This window comes from Pelodiscus sinensis, chromosome 1 (genome assembly GCF_052426305.1).
Source record: "Pelodiscus sinensis isolate ZL-2025 chromosome 1, ASM5242630v1, whole genome shotgun sequence".
In the NCBI taxonomy this organism is placed as follows: Eukaryota; Metazoa; Chordata; order Testudines; family Trionychidae; genus Pelodiscus; species Pelodiscus sinensis.
This window is the reverse complement of record NC_143052.1, coordinates 324,479,495-324,494,489: the sequence shown is the minus strand read 5'-3', so window position 1 is coordinate 324,494,489 and position 14,995 is coordinate 324,479,495. Positions and strand designations below refer to the sequence as shown.

The window sequence follows — 14,995 nt, the reverse complement described above, 5'->3', positions numbered from 1 at the left end:
CATTAAATTTAGACATGCATATCACAGTGCAGATTGTGACACTGATCACTTATTATCAGTAGAGTGAAAATTGCTCCAAAGAAACTCCATACGTCAAAGGATTGCAGAAAACCAAAGGTTAACACCCTCAGTACTAGAGATGCACTGAAATTATCTGTCTTTGTGGAAGAATTCACTCGCAAAATGGAAGACAAACCTGTCCAGCAGTCTGCTGATGAGACATGATCCATGCTGAGTGCTGCAGTATATGAATGTGCCACATCTGCCTTTGGAATACAGACATTTTCCAACAAAGACTGGATTGATGAAAATGTTGACATTCTCAGGCCTCTTTTTGAAGAAAAAAACAAGACTTTTCTGAACAACATAAAGAATGCATCTCAAAGTTCAAGAGATCAGCTCCTCCATACAAGATCTATTCTTCAGAGAGAATCCAGGAAGTGTGCAAACAAGTATTGGATTCATCTGTGTTCTGGAATTCAAAAAGCATTCGATATGGGTGACCTGAAAACCATGTATGATGGACTGAAGAAAGCACTTGGATCAAACATTACCCAAGTTGCTCCATTGAAACATCTAAATAGATAGATTATCACAGATAAAAACTAACAGATGTCCTGATGGGTGGAACACTACTCAAGTCTTTACTCCTATGAGCATACAATACATCCCGAACTTGATAACCTCATTCCAACTCTTCCAGAAATGTTAGAGCTAGATGTACAGCCTACGGTGAAAGAGCTTTCCCAAGTACTTGATGCTCTCTCCAGTGGAAAAGCACCAGGTAATGATGGGATTCCAGCTGAAGTCTTGACAGCTAACAAAGCTGTGCTCATCCCCTTCCTCTATGACATACTTATAAAATGTTGGGAATCAAGAGTGGTCCCTCATGATATGAGGGACGAAAACATCATTACTCTCTATAAAAACAAAGGCAATAAGGGGAACTGTAACAACTACAGAGGCATCTCTTTGCTAAACATTACAGGTAAAGCATTTGCCCGTGTCATTTTTAATCACCTGCAAAAACTCACAGATCGAGTCTATCCAGAAACACAGTGTGGCTTCAGGGCTGGCAGGTCAACAATGGACATGATTTTTTCTCTTTGACAACTGCAGGAAAAATGCAGAGAGCAAAGAAAGCTGCTGTTTTTAGCATTTGTGCACTTAGCAAAGAAGTTCGATACAGTCAATAGATCAGGACTGTACAAGGTGTTAACTAAGATTGGCTGTTCACCAACTCTACTCAAGCAGATAATATCTTTTCATGAACTTTGAGATGCATTCTTTATGTTGTTCATGAAGATATGAAAGAAACAGTGTACTATTATGGATCTGCATCTGAACCCTTTGTGGTGAAGAGTGGAGTCAAACAGGGATGTGTCCTTGCTCCTACCCTCTTTGGTACATTCTTCTCAGTCCTATTAAATTGTGCATTTCTAAACTCACAAAGTGATGTATTTTTCCATACAAGGTTAGATGGTTCTCTTTACAAGCTAACACAACTCAAGACTAAAAGTAAAGTCAAGAAAGTTCTCATTATAGAACTCCTATTTGCAGATGATGCAGCGCTTGTCGCACATAATGAAGACACTCTATAGGCACTGATGGATTCTCTGTCCAGAGTTAGTAAACTGTTCTCTCTCGACATAAGCATGAAGAAAATTATTGTGTTTGCTCAAGGTGTATCTCAACCACTCAAGATCATTCTGAATGACAGTCCATTAGAGGTGGTTCAACAATTCTGTTACCTTAAGTCTACTGTCACCACAAATCTCTCCATGGATGAAGAACTGAACATCAGAATTGGGAAGGCAGCCACAACATTTGGCAGACTTACGAAACGAGTATGGAACAATCCCAAACTGACATTGAAAACAAACATACTGATATACCAAGCATGCGTTTTAAGTGTCTTGCTTTATGGATCTTACACCTGGACTACAAAATCATGCAAGAGAAAAAACTGAGCAGTTTCCACCTTCGTTGCCTTCACAGAATCATGAATATTAAGTGACAAGACAAAGTTTCAAATGTAGATGTCATATCAAGAGCTGGCATACCCAGTCTCATAGCGATCCTTAACATCAGAAGACTCCAGTGGCTTGGCCATGTGAGGAGAATGAGTGATAAACGCCTTCCCAAAGAAATCTTCTTTGGTGAACTAACAAGTGGAGCAATGGCAAGAGGAAGGCCAAAGTTAAGATTCAAGGATATATGTAAAAACACTACGAAAAGGTTTATCATCAATCCAAGCTCTTGGGAATCTATGTCATCAGATCGTAACACCTGGTGACAATTATTACAACAGGGCACATCATTTTTCAATAGGATCTGTGTAAGTCATGCAAAAGAACTCCGCCTCAGAAGGAAAAATTCTAAGACTCATGAAAAGTAGACTGGCATATAGCTATTGTAATCGACTATGCAAATCCAATATTAGACAAATAAGCCATGAAAGAAGTTGCAGATCCAGGCACAACTCATAGATTATCACTGCCACTGCTTACTACCATCTCTCGAGACAAATGGGCCATATAAAAGTAAAATAGTTTTAATACTTAGACTATCAGTCCTGTTTTTCATTAATAATAAATACTGTATAACTCCTGTAATTATTGGCCATCAGCTTTCTTCCATGTTTAAATATCTGCTACTGATCTTGGATACAGTGGTTTCTAATTACTCTAATATTGTTAAATGAGCTGACCTATACTATGCCAATGTGAAATTCATAATGCTGTTTGTGTTAATATCACAATTCTGAGCAAGTAATGGAGATTGTATTGCCACTGGAACAGGAAGCCATGGCTTTAATTTTCCAGTTGTGCTTGAGGTAGATAATCACAGCTTATGATGTGTAGAAAGACTGGTAAGGGATTCTAATGTTCAGCAATAGAACTATTCCCCTCCAGTCTTTAGTATTTTTTCTTAAATGTATTTACTATGCCTGAAAGGTGTCAGAATAAATCCTAAAGAAAAATAATGTGCTCTAGAAATGGCCAAAATAATTTTCAAACCTCTCTAAAATTCTGAGTGGACTCATTTAATTTTTTTTAACCATTGAACTTCTTTGGTATTTTTGGGGGGGTTAGGGAGGGTGGGTAAGTAACCAATTTGATATATTTTTCAACAAAAAGCTAAAATAAAAATATTGCAGAAAGATTCACAAAACCCAAACATTTCTGAAAGACTCATTTTGGGGGTTGTTTGGGAGGCTGTACTTGATGGGGAAATCCCAGTACTTGATGGAGAAAATATGTTCAAAATTCTGAAGCCTCCTGTCTGCACAAAGATGAACAGCTTCCTCTTTCCATCCAAGCTTATCCAATCTATTTGGGCTTAGACCAAAGGATGAAAAGAACAGAGAAGGCTAAATTACTGTTGTGAATTTGTCACTTCTCTCATAAAATGGACGTTTCCATCAATCTACCCACCCTCCATCAAGACAATTCCATGTGCACTGTAGACAATTTTAGAAATATAGCCTTTTGATTTAGTAGCCAGCAGGATATTTGAGAGACTGTAGCTTTTCTATGTCTTTAGACTCCAGTGCTGAAAGTGTAAAGGGGCACACAACTTCTGTGTCAGCAAAAAGAGGCCCATTATGTTATTGCTTTCCACAGATGAGCTGGGTCTTCTTTTAATTTGACTGCAGTCATTATATTCTAAATTTAAAAGTACTGAAAATGTAGGTGAAAATTAAAAGTATAAGAGTTGCAGATACCAGATTAGTAGCAGAAGTGCAATGGTCTATTATCTGTGTGGATTTCTCAAGTGACCACTGTGGGAGGATGGAGAATGCACTAACTAAACTGGCAATCACATTTTACTCAGTGTGTGGCCAACATCTGACAGCCTGCTGCTGGTCTGGGCTTGTATAGCTTTCTGTATTCCCAAAAGCTTTTCAGATATTAAGAGTTGATGTTTTGACACATTGTTTTCTTCCTGCAGCTGGGTCCAGAGCTTGCTGACATTTGTGAAATGGACAAAATGCCCACAGTTTTCACCGGCTGTGCATACATTTTCATTACCACCATTACGCAGCAAGTCTACTGTTATTATATACACATCATTTTTAACTAGTCAGATTCAGTAGCTAATATGCACTGATTCAGGGGAAGATAACAACATTCCAAATTGCATATCAACAAATCTTCACTGCTGTTTAGGTGGAAGAGGCATTTGGGTGTATGTGTAAATTCCTTCCTGACCCCTGTAATAGTCAGCTAGTACTGGGAAGCAGGAAGTCCAATTATCTCTATTAGCATGCACCACTAAAAATGTTTTATACTGGCCATAAAATTATCCTGCCCTTCTTAAAATCAAGTCTGTAAACTTCTGGGTGAGAGTATGACTGAAGTTGACTTCACACTGTGGAAGCATTCCCTTTAATTTGTACTTACTTTGCTTGAATTATGCAAGCCTTGTTTCTGTTTAAGAGACTGGCTTGAAGGACAAGGGCTAATTTTAATGGTCAAATGTTGATGAATTTTATCTCGGGCAAACTTCTGACATTTCTCCGAGTGAGCCCAGATTGTCAGCTCTAGCACAACAACATTTCTCAAGTCAAAGCTAAAAATCATCTATTTTACACATTGGTCCCAGAATGAAGTGACTTTTCTTTGATAGAATAGCTCATACAATAACACAGCAAGCATGCGATCAAATGGCAACACAACTGTTTACACCAAAATGAGCAATAAAGTTGCTTCGTTATTAAAAAAACATCATTATTCCTTTCTTGTTTCCTACTTTAAGCTACTAGAGCCAAAAGCACATCATGATATCTTTAAAATCTTTATTATATACAGATTCATCACCTAGATAAACGAGGTAAGTTAGGGTTAGCAACAATCAACATCACTTTGCTGGGGATCCATCTTTCAAAATTTCTCTTAGCGTGAAATTCACCCATACCAGAGTAGCTGGGGAAGGAAGGCCTCCAAAAAGGCAGAACTCCTGCTGTTCCAATGATTAAGGGAAGACTGATGCAGAGGAAGTGACAAAGGAAACTTTGCACTGTCCATCAGAGGTAGCTATGGACAAAATGTTCACACCATGTCAGGTCTCTGATTATGCAGATGTAGTGGTCATGAACACCCACAATACAGTATGTGAAAGAGATGATAGAACTTCAAAAATGCTGCAATCAAGGGTTTGGAATCGTTATCTCAGCAGGAATGTGGAGGAGTTTCATATCCACAAGAGGCTGGGGAGGATTCTTTTCCTCAAACAATGCCCTAAAACCATATAAGAGCTTGTTTACATGAGCTGTTCACCCTTTCAGATGGTGGTTAATTAGACCTCTCTGTTTAAACAATAAAAGATTGCTGTGACAGGATAGCCCCGCCCCGCATTCAAGCCCAGGGAAACTACCTGGTACCGGGGGTGGAGAGGGCCCCACCCACACAGCACTACTGGACATGCTCCAAGGGGTGCATAGGTATAAAAGGCTGCTGGCCTGCTCAGAAGGGGCAGACTGCGGCCAGAGTGGGAGGGAGCACCCAACTGCTGTGGAGGGAGTCGACAGGATGGCTGAACACGCCACTGCCCAGCCCAAGACGGGCTCGCTCCCAACGAAGGAGCCACCGGCCGACACCCCGGGACCCAGGCACCGAGCCAGACACTGCCAACCCCGATGCTGACGGGGGAAGTGCCGCTACAGCCACCCGACCAACTCCAACAGGTGGGACCGCTGCGGGCCAGGGCCAGGGGCAAGGAAGTGACCCAGGGCAGAGAGCTGGAAAAGCCCCTGAGGGCTCGGCGCGTTGTGGGGAGGACCCCCCGCCAAGCCAGTGGTGGGAGCCACCCGCCACTGATAGGGCCCTGGGTCAGGGCCCAGTGGAGAGGGAGGGCCCGGGCCACCCACTCCTCCTGCCCAGAACCCCAGCGAGTGGGAAGCTCAGCCAGAGGACTTGGCTGCAGAGTCGGTATCCGGAGGACTAGGCCAGGAGGCCGTATTCCCCCTAAGAGAGGGGCATTGTACTTGGGACTAGGCCGGTGGCCATATTTCCCCTAGGAGAGGGGCATTGCACTTTGGGGGCTAGGCCCAGGGGGGGCCGAACTATGCCTTGGATGGGGGTGGCAATCCCAAACCAGGGGGGAGCCCCCCGACAATTGCATTTTGCAATTATTTTTCAGTAGATGATGCTATCAAAATGAAAGTTTACACTGTGTGACGGGATGTACTCTCCCCACACTGAACAGGAGGGAGTTAACTCCATCTTGAATGTGGAGGAGACCACATCCCTTTCACCCTACTGGGCATGCTTAGGCTGCACTGATATAAAAGAGAATGACTTTGCTCAGGTGGGGTGGACACCTGGAGGGAGAGGACATGCCTAGCCAGCTGCCTGAAAGCCCCAGCGATGGCCTAAATGCCAAGATGCTACCACATAGGTTGGAGATCCAACACATCTAGCGGCCAAGCACGATTCAGAAGCTGGTGGGAGTAGCCAGATCCCAGAGGAAGGAGGAGAGCTGGATATCCACCAGTGCACAGAGACATCAGAAGCAGGAAGCAGCCCAGGGATGGTGATGGCCATAGGATGAGTGAGCCACTGTTGGAGAGTCAATGTGTTCCGATAGGAATTTCCCTGCTGATTCAGTGGTTAGAGCAAGCCACTAACAGGGCCATGGATTGGTGTCCAGTGGAGTGGGAGGACCTGGACCCACTGCTGGGGGGTTTAAAACTTTCTATTTATTACCCCCATAAAACAGACTCTGAAAGCTATGGACTTGTGCTGCTCTGCCAATAAGGATGAGGTATAGGTTAGGACCCGGGGTCTAGAGGACACAAATAATCCAATTTGGGTATGCGAGATTGGAGACACTGGCTGGGGGAGAAAAGGGGCGAATGCAAATACCCCCACTCCACCCTGGATGAGGTCCTCACCTCAGCAGTGTGACACACTGGAAAATAACTGAACAAATGGCACTGAAGGGTTCCATGTTCATTGCACCTTAGTAGCTTTCATATCAAATGTATTCATTTTGCATGGTTTCGGATACCAAGGAAGGTGATGAACTCTCCAACTCTAGATGTTTTTAAGTCTGGGCTTGACAAAGCCCTGACAGGGATGGTTTAGTTGAGTTGGTTGTGCTTTTAGCAGGAAGTCAGACTCAATGACTTTCTGAGGTCTCTTCCAACCCTATGATTCTATGGTAGTGATTGTGTTTTTAACACTGCAAACTCACTTTTGTGTATTCAAGTGAAGCTGCGCTCTTACCATCTCAAGTATGATCACAAGTACTAAAGATTTGGCCGGTCAAATGATGCCCTCAGTTACACACATGCAACTACATTGCCTCCAAATGAGCTGCAAATGTGTAATTAATTCAATGAGGTGGCAAAGGTGATTATGTATGTGAAACCCTCTTTTGATGGTACATTAGCTAGAAAAGAATCCAGTTCACCTACTCAGAGATGTGTTGGCTCTATAAGGCCAACAGTAATACAATCTTCAAGCAGCTATGATCATGCTTGACAAATAGGGAGCAGATCTGCTGAGCAGGTAAGTACCTATTTTGCATGTCTCTTTTCACAGAAAAAAAAATCACACTTTATGATCAAATTGGCTTATTTCAATATGTTTTCACCATCTAGATGGTCTAACACTCAAGCATTATTTTGTCTTCCAAAAAGGTGGAAAGAAGAAAAAAATTATATAGGAGATTTTATTTTTGTTGTTTACAGAATTAATGGCAGAAGTCAACAGAGAAAATATTTTCAAAGGAAGAGAATAAATTCTACAACATGTAAAATGGAGCTGATGTGACAGCTAGACTACCTATCTTCTGACATAAAATCCCTTAAATAAAAGGAAAAAAAGTATGTTAAAGTTATATAATTGTTGTAAACCTGTGAAATTTATTAAAGCTCCAAACACAAGGTATAGAATCTTCCAAGATCACTTTTAAAAAAAAAGCATTATCAAGTGTAAGGGGGAAAATTCTCTTCCCTGTAGCCCCATCGCATGTAAATACAAACCTTTTACAGGATACCAGTAAAGGACATTCTTAATTGCAAATAATGGTATTTGAACACGTGCAAGTTACATGGCTGAGTAAGTACTGTTCAGAACAGAGGCAGAATTATGCAGATGCTCATGTATTTTCGGGAATTGGGATAGCAATCATTTTCCCTTCATCAATTCAACAGGAAAGTTCCTATTTCATTTTCAAGATATCACTGTAAATGGATTGAAAACTGTGTCTATTATCTCTTCAACTTCCTTAAAGTGTACAAAGAAATGATGAAAAATACCAGTGTGTCAGATTTTAAAAAATGCTTGAAATATTTGCCCACAGTAAAAGCCAATATGTATATTTCATCCTTGGTCATAGGGTAACACTCTACTACTTTCTATAAGCTCCCTCTCCTGTCAGTCCCCCCTCCCCATCTGTTCTTTTCAAATACCTCCTACACTTTCAACACTCTTTATTTTGTTTCTTTCAGGTATCCACCTTGCATTTTTATCTACTGTAGCCTCTCTAGGTATGAAGCAGTTAAGGGAATGTACCACTGCTAATCAACTCAGCTTTATAATCCTGAAATTGTAGATGTAACCCTACACTAGTAGACTTGATTGGTAATTCAGTACAAAACATATAAATATTTAAAGTGGCACCACATTATTCCAAAAGTGAAGCCTAAAGTGTTTGTTTTACACTGTACTAATTATTGTACTTAAATGAGACACTCAGAACTGCATTATCAATAAAATATTTTAAAATGAACTAAAGACAGGAAATGTTAATTGTCTGTTGGCAAGAATGTCGAAGAGTAGGATACTTTAAAAAAACAGGATAAGAGAACAATCTCCCCACTGTTGCTCCCCTCATCAAACTGAGTCAATATGAAGGAAGACAAATTGTGTTAGTGGTTAGTTCACATAGGGTAAATATACACTACAGAGCAAGAACAATGCTGCCGCTAGAAATCTTCCAGGATTCACATTAACTGTCTAGTTAAGAGAGCTAATTCAAAGTCAGAGAGGCACGCCAATGGATGATAGTAACCCTACTTTCATGAGGAGTAAGGGAAGTCAAAGGAAGACTTCTTCCTTTGACTTCCTGCAGTGTAGACAATGCCAAAAGATGAGTTAAGCTACTTCGATTTCAGGTACGCAATTAATGTAGCTGCAATTGCGGATCTTAATTTGACTTTGTCCTTTAGTGTAGATATACCCATAGGGTATGTCTCCACTTGCAGCCTAATTTGAAATAGGACTGCAAATGTAGGCATCCAAAATTGCAAATCAAGCCCGGGATTTAAATATCCCGCGCTTGATTTACATCTTCCTGGCCGGGCGCCATTTTTGAAATTGACAAGACCGGAATAACTGCCCGTGTCTATATGTGGCCGTGAAATGGCCATTTGAAATAAAGCCCTATTTTGAACTACCTGTTATTCCTCCTGCATACAGACATAACTATAAAGACATTTCAGATGTAAGGCGCCAACTGTTTTTAGAAGGAACAGCTAATTTTACTAGTTTTATATTTTTTAAGGTCACCAGGGAGCATCAAGCAAAATACATGCTGAGGGGACAACTTTTAAGAGTCATTGTCCCCAAATTAAAATGCAGTATAATATATTCTTTTCAAAAAATCATGAAGGAAAAGACAGATCTTTAACAAGGGGTTAAATATTTCCAATATATGATGGTCTAGCCAGTGCACTGATCATAATCTGGAGCATAGAATATCCACTAGGGCTGATCATTTGAAAACGTCCTGTCAGCACTGAAGAGAGACTCAAAGGAACCATACAATGTAAGTATGCTAGAGCCTTTCTGGTTACAAACCCAAAACACTCAAAATTCTCCTAGGTTAGAGGTTTCACTGTAAACTTAAAACTGCACTGTTTTCTCAAAAGCTTCCTATGCTTTTCGAGTGAACTAGTGGCAGTGCTGATTTAGGGTTTGAGGTGAAACCCACAAAACTTAGATATAAAGGGACTTGATCCAAAGCCTATTAAAATCTGGATTTGGGACTTTCATTGATGAAACTCAATAGTTTTGAATTTGTGATGCCTGAGCTGAGGAGTGAAACTTAGGATGTGAACAACAGTTGTGGATAGAAGGAGGGACTGAGGAAAAAGTAAGCACAACTCCCTGTGAAATACTTCTGAGTGTTGCAGAATTCTAAAGTGTACCACAATACTGTGTCAGTCCACAGGACACAAGAGCCTAATTATGAAATTGTATGAAAAAGTACTCTGTCAGCAGAACTAGCAAGGGGGGTGGGGGGAAATCAACTTTTTTGCACAGTCAGAAAAAATAAAATACTTAGGCAGAAAGCTGCAGATAAACACAGAATAAAAAAAGGGTAATTTTGGGCAGCTCTGCAAGTTGCAAGCATACTTAGTCTATTTGGCTTAAAATCCACTTGCAAATTCCATAATCAGTGTCACAGATGAAGTGTGTTTCTTATCAGAATTTCAGTTTATAGTGTCAAGTAAATTCCAGTCTGGGAGGCTGAACCAAAGTAAATGGGCACAACCACACTCACTTCATTGGAGTTGCTCCTGCTTAAGCCAGCATAGAATTTCATTTGAGACATTTAAGTCCCTTTGGAATAAAGCGTACTCACTGGAGTCTCATCAGTTATAAAAAGATATTACATGACAACATGTTCTGTCCTTGGCAATCAAAAAGCAAAATGGGGTTGGGGAAGCAGGCAGAGTGGACTGCTTGGCATATCTAATTTAATGGGCCGAGCCTAGAAAGGCATGCAGGGGAAAGACCTTTCCCCTAACTATGAGGGGGAGAATAAAGTGGGCACTAAGAAGTCCACAGGGGATACGCTCTTAAGGAAAATGCTGATTTGCTATAGCAGTAGCAGACACAAGGTTGCCCATTGGTTTGTGTTTGGTATACGTTCTTTTCTGTGCCCAACCCACGTAGACTGCGAATCAATGATTGTACCCTCTGCCAAGCCTAGCTCTTGGTCAAAACATCAAACACTCATGATTGCAACTTTTGCAGACTCTAGCCGAGTCCTAAGTGTTGGCCAAGATATTGGTTTTCTAGCTGGTCGGGAAACAATTTTCCTATTGCACAAAAGCTTGAGATTTCAAAAATGTCCCCATCCTGAATCATACCAAAATTTCAAACTCTCAACATTTTCATTCAAAGAAAACTTTGGATCGTGTCAATCAAAGCATTTCATTTTGATTTTGACATTTTTAATTTTTACTTATTTAAAACTATAAATTAATATTTTAAAAGATGAAGGTCAATCTTAACTGAAAGCCGAACTTTTCATTTAAAACATTTGAAATAGGGGCATTGACATAAATCTCCCTCCTTCAAAAACTATAAATGGACATGTATTGAAATTGTTTCCTTCCCCAATACACCCCATGTTCTCTACTTATCAGTCCCAGCAGGTTTGTCCAGATGGTCCACCTCAGAACCATTGAGAAAAGGAGGAAGTGAATAGCCAATTTCCCTGTGTCTCAGTGCCTATAGAGTTCTCCAGGGGATGTAGTTCACCCTACATTTTAAACAATACAGAAAAAAATCACCAAATTACCAGACATTGCAAGTATTTTCTCATGAGTCCATCTTGAAAAAAGAAAGCTAGCTTCTTAAATGCAATCTGAGCTTTACCTTAAAGCAGGGTTTCCCAAACTATGGGTTGGGACCCAAATATGGATCGCCATTACATTTCAAAAGGGTTGCCAAGTGTCTCTCCAGGTGGCTCTGCCCTTCTTCCTCCACCCGTTTTTGAATTGCCTTGGGTCACCAAGTCTTCCTGAATTGTCAAAATGGGTCTCCATCTGGAAAACGTTGGGAACCACTGCCTCAAAGTGACTTTTTAGGGATGGTCTGGTTTGACAGTCATTGGCACATCACAAAATTTCTTGTATTTGTTTAATATGTTTGTAGCCATAAGGACACTAGAGTTACTGTAGCTACAAAGAATATATTTATTTGGTGTTTGTGTGTGTTGTGCTTCTGTGGTGATGTGCTAACTATAATTCTTTACCTTACTCTGTGCATGATTTTCACTGCTTTCATAGAATCATAGAATACTAGAACTGGAAGGGACCTTGAGAGGTTATTGAGTCCAGTTTGCTGCCCTCACAGCAGGACCAAGCACCGTCTAGACCATCCGTGATAGATGTCTATCTAACCTACTCTTAAATATCTCCAGAGATAAAGATTCTACAACCTCCCTATGCAACCTTTTCCAGTGTTTAACCACCCTGACAGGAAGTTTTTCTGATGTCCAAACTAAACCTCCCTTGCTGCAATTTAAGCCCATTGCTTCTTGTCCTATCATCAGAGGCCAAGTAGAACAATTTTTTTCTCTCCTCCTTATGACACCCTTTTAGATACATGAAACCCACTATCATGTCCCCTCTGTCTTCTTCTTTCCAGCTAAACAAGCTCAATTCTTTCAGTCTTCCTTCATAGCTCATGTTATCGAGACCTTTAATCATTCTTGTTTCTCTTCTCTGAAGCCTCTACAATTTTTCCACATCTTTCCTGAAATGTGGTGCCCAGAAATGGAACAATATTCCAACTGAGGCCTAATCAGTTCAGAGTAGAACAGAAGAATGATTTCTCATGTCTTGCTCACAACACATCTGTTAATGCATCCCAGAATCATGTTTGCTTTTTTTGCAACAGTGTCATACTGTTGACTCATATTTAGCTTGCGGTCCCCTGACCTCTTGATCCCTTTCTGTAGTACTCCTTCCTAGATAGTCGCTTCCCATTCTATATGTATGAAACTGATTGTTCCTCCCTAAGTGCAGCTGTCCTCATTAAACTTCATCCTATTTACCTCAGTCCATTTCTCCAGTTTATCCAGATCATTTTGAATTATGACCCTCTCCTCCAAAGCAGTTGCAACACCTCCCATCTTGGTATCATATGCAAACTTAATAAGCATACTCTCTATGCCAACGTCTATATTATTTATGAAGATATTGAAGAGAACCTTTCCCGAAAACAGACCCCTGTGGAATCCCATTTGTTATGGCCCTCCAGCATGAGTGTGAATCATTAATAACTATTCTCTGTGAATAGTTATCCTGCCAGTTATGTACCTACCTTATAAAAGTCCCATGTAGGTTGTATTTCCTTAGTTTATTGATGAGAAGATCTCACAAGACCATATAAAATGCTTTGCTAGGTATACCACAACCACTGCTTCTCCCTTATCCAAAAGACTTGTTATTCTATCAAAGAAAGCTATCAGAATGGTTTGACATGATTTGTTCTTTACAAATCCATGCTGGCTGTTACCTATCATCCTATCTTCAAGATGTTTTCAGATGAATTCCTAAATTACTTGCTCTATCATCTTCCCTGGCACAGAAGTTAAACTGACTGGTCTGTAGCTTCCTGGGTTGTTCTTATTTCCTTTTTATAGATGGGCACTATATTTGCCCTTTTCCAGTCTTCTGGAATCTCTTCAGTCTTCCATGATTTTTCGAAGATGATAGCTAAAAGCACAGATACCTCGTTGACTATTCTAGGATTCATTTCATCAGGACCTGGTGACTTGCAGACATCTAACTTTTCTAAGTAATTTTTAACTTTTTTTTAAATTTTATCTTCTAAACCTATCCCATTTCCATTAGCATTCACTATGTTAGGCATTCCTTCATCATCAGACTTGTTGGGGAAGATTGAAATGAAGAAGTCATTAAGCACCTCTGCCATTTCCAAGTTTCCTGTTCTTGTTTCTCCCTCTTCAATGAGCAATGGGCCTTTCCTGTCCTTGGTCTTCCTCTTGCTACTAATACATTTATAGAATGTCTTGTTATCCTTTATGTCTTGAGCTAGTTTGAGCTAACTTTGTGCCTTTGCCTTTCTACATACCTGCATTGTTTGCTTATATTAATCCTTTGTAATTTGTCCTAGTTTCCACTTTTTATACAACTCCTTTTTGATTTTTAGATCATGCAAGATCTCTTGGTTAAGCCAAGGTGGTCTTTTGCCACACTTTCTATCTTTCCTACACAGTGGGATAGTTTGCTTTTTGGGCCCTTAATCATGTCCCTTTGAAAAACTGCCAATTCTCTTCAGTTGTTTTTCCTCTTAGTCTTGCTTCCCATGGGAACTTACCTAGCAGCACTGAGTATATTAAAACCTGCCATCCTGAAACCCATTGTCTCTATTTTGCTGTTCTCCCTTCTCTCATTCCTGAGAATCATGAACTCTATTATTTCATGATCACTTTTACCCAAGCAGTCTTCCGCTTTCAAATTCTCAACCAGTTCCTCCCTATTTGTTAAAATCAAATCTAGAACAACTCCCCCCCCCCCCAGTAGCTTTCTCAACCTTCTGAAATAAAACATGTGTGTGGTATTAACAATAAAATCCAAATCACTACACAGGCACATAGAGCACTATATATGTCTCATGGTAGCATAAAAGAAGTGTACCCCCCACACACATCCCGCCAAAACTTTTATTTCTAAATGGGATGACCCCACATGTCCCCCTCTGTCTCTCTGCATGACTTTCCCTGCAACCTCTCTGCTATAGGCACTAGTTGCCCCTGTACAGCACACACATTAAGAACAATAGATTAATGTCAGCAATACAACCCACAGGACAGGCAAACACAACACTAAATGTAAATAAAACTTTTAAAAAATGACCAAAAATTAATAATGGTATTAAAGGCAAAAAAAAAAATCCATTCATATCTTCTCTGTGCTAGCTTCTAAACAATCAAAATTACATGAAACCCTTCCAAATTAAACACACGAAACCAATAAGGGTATGTCAACTCTACCCCGCTAGTTCGAACTAGCGGGGTAATGTAGGCATATTGCAAATGAAGCCCGGGATTTGAATTTCCCGGGCTTCATTTGCATAAGCGGGGCGCCGCCATTTTTAAATCCCCGCTCGTTCGAACCCCGTGCCGCGCGGCTACACGCGGCACGAACTAGGTAGTTCGAACTAGGAAGCCTAGTTCGAACTACCTAGTTCGTGCCGCGTGTAGCCGCGCGGCACGGGGT

The 14,995-nt window shown here is 40.6% G+C and overlaps 2 protein-coding genes across 2 annotated transcripts in view; one reads left to right on the top strand and one right to left on the bottom strand.

The window, feature by feature from the left end:
• LOC149525960 (protein CFDP2-like) overlaps positions 1-225 on the top strand; it is a 197,387-nt gene extending 197,162 nt beyond the window's left edge. The window contains exon 3 of the mRNA XM_089778279.1: positions 63-225. Coding sequence (XP_089634405.1) covers positions 63-225 — 163 coding nt within the window. The remainder of the gene's footprint in view (positions 1-62) is intronic.
• The window catches only part of CNTN5 (contactin 5), a 1,036,023-nt gene that overhangs the window by 1,003,536 nt on the left and 17,492 nt on the right, over positions 1-14,995 (bottom strand). The window lies entirely within an intron of this gene.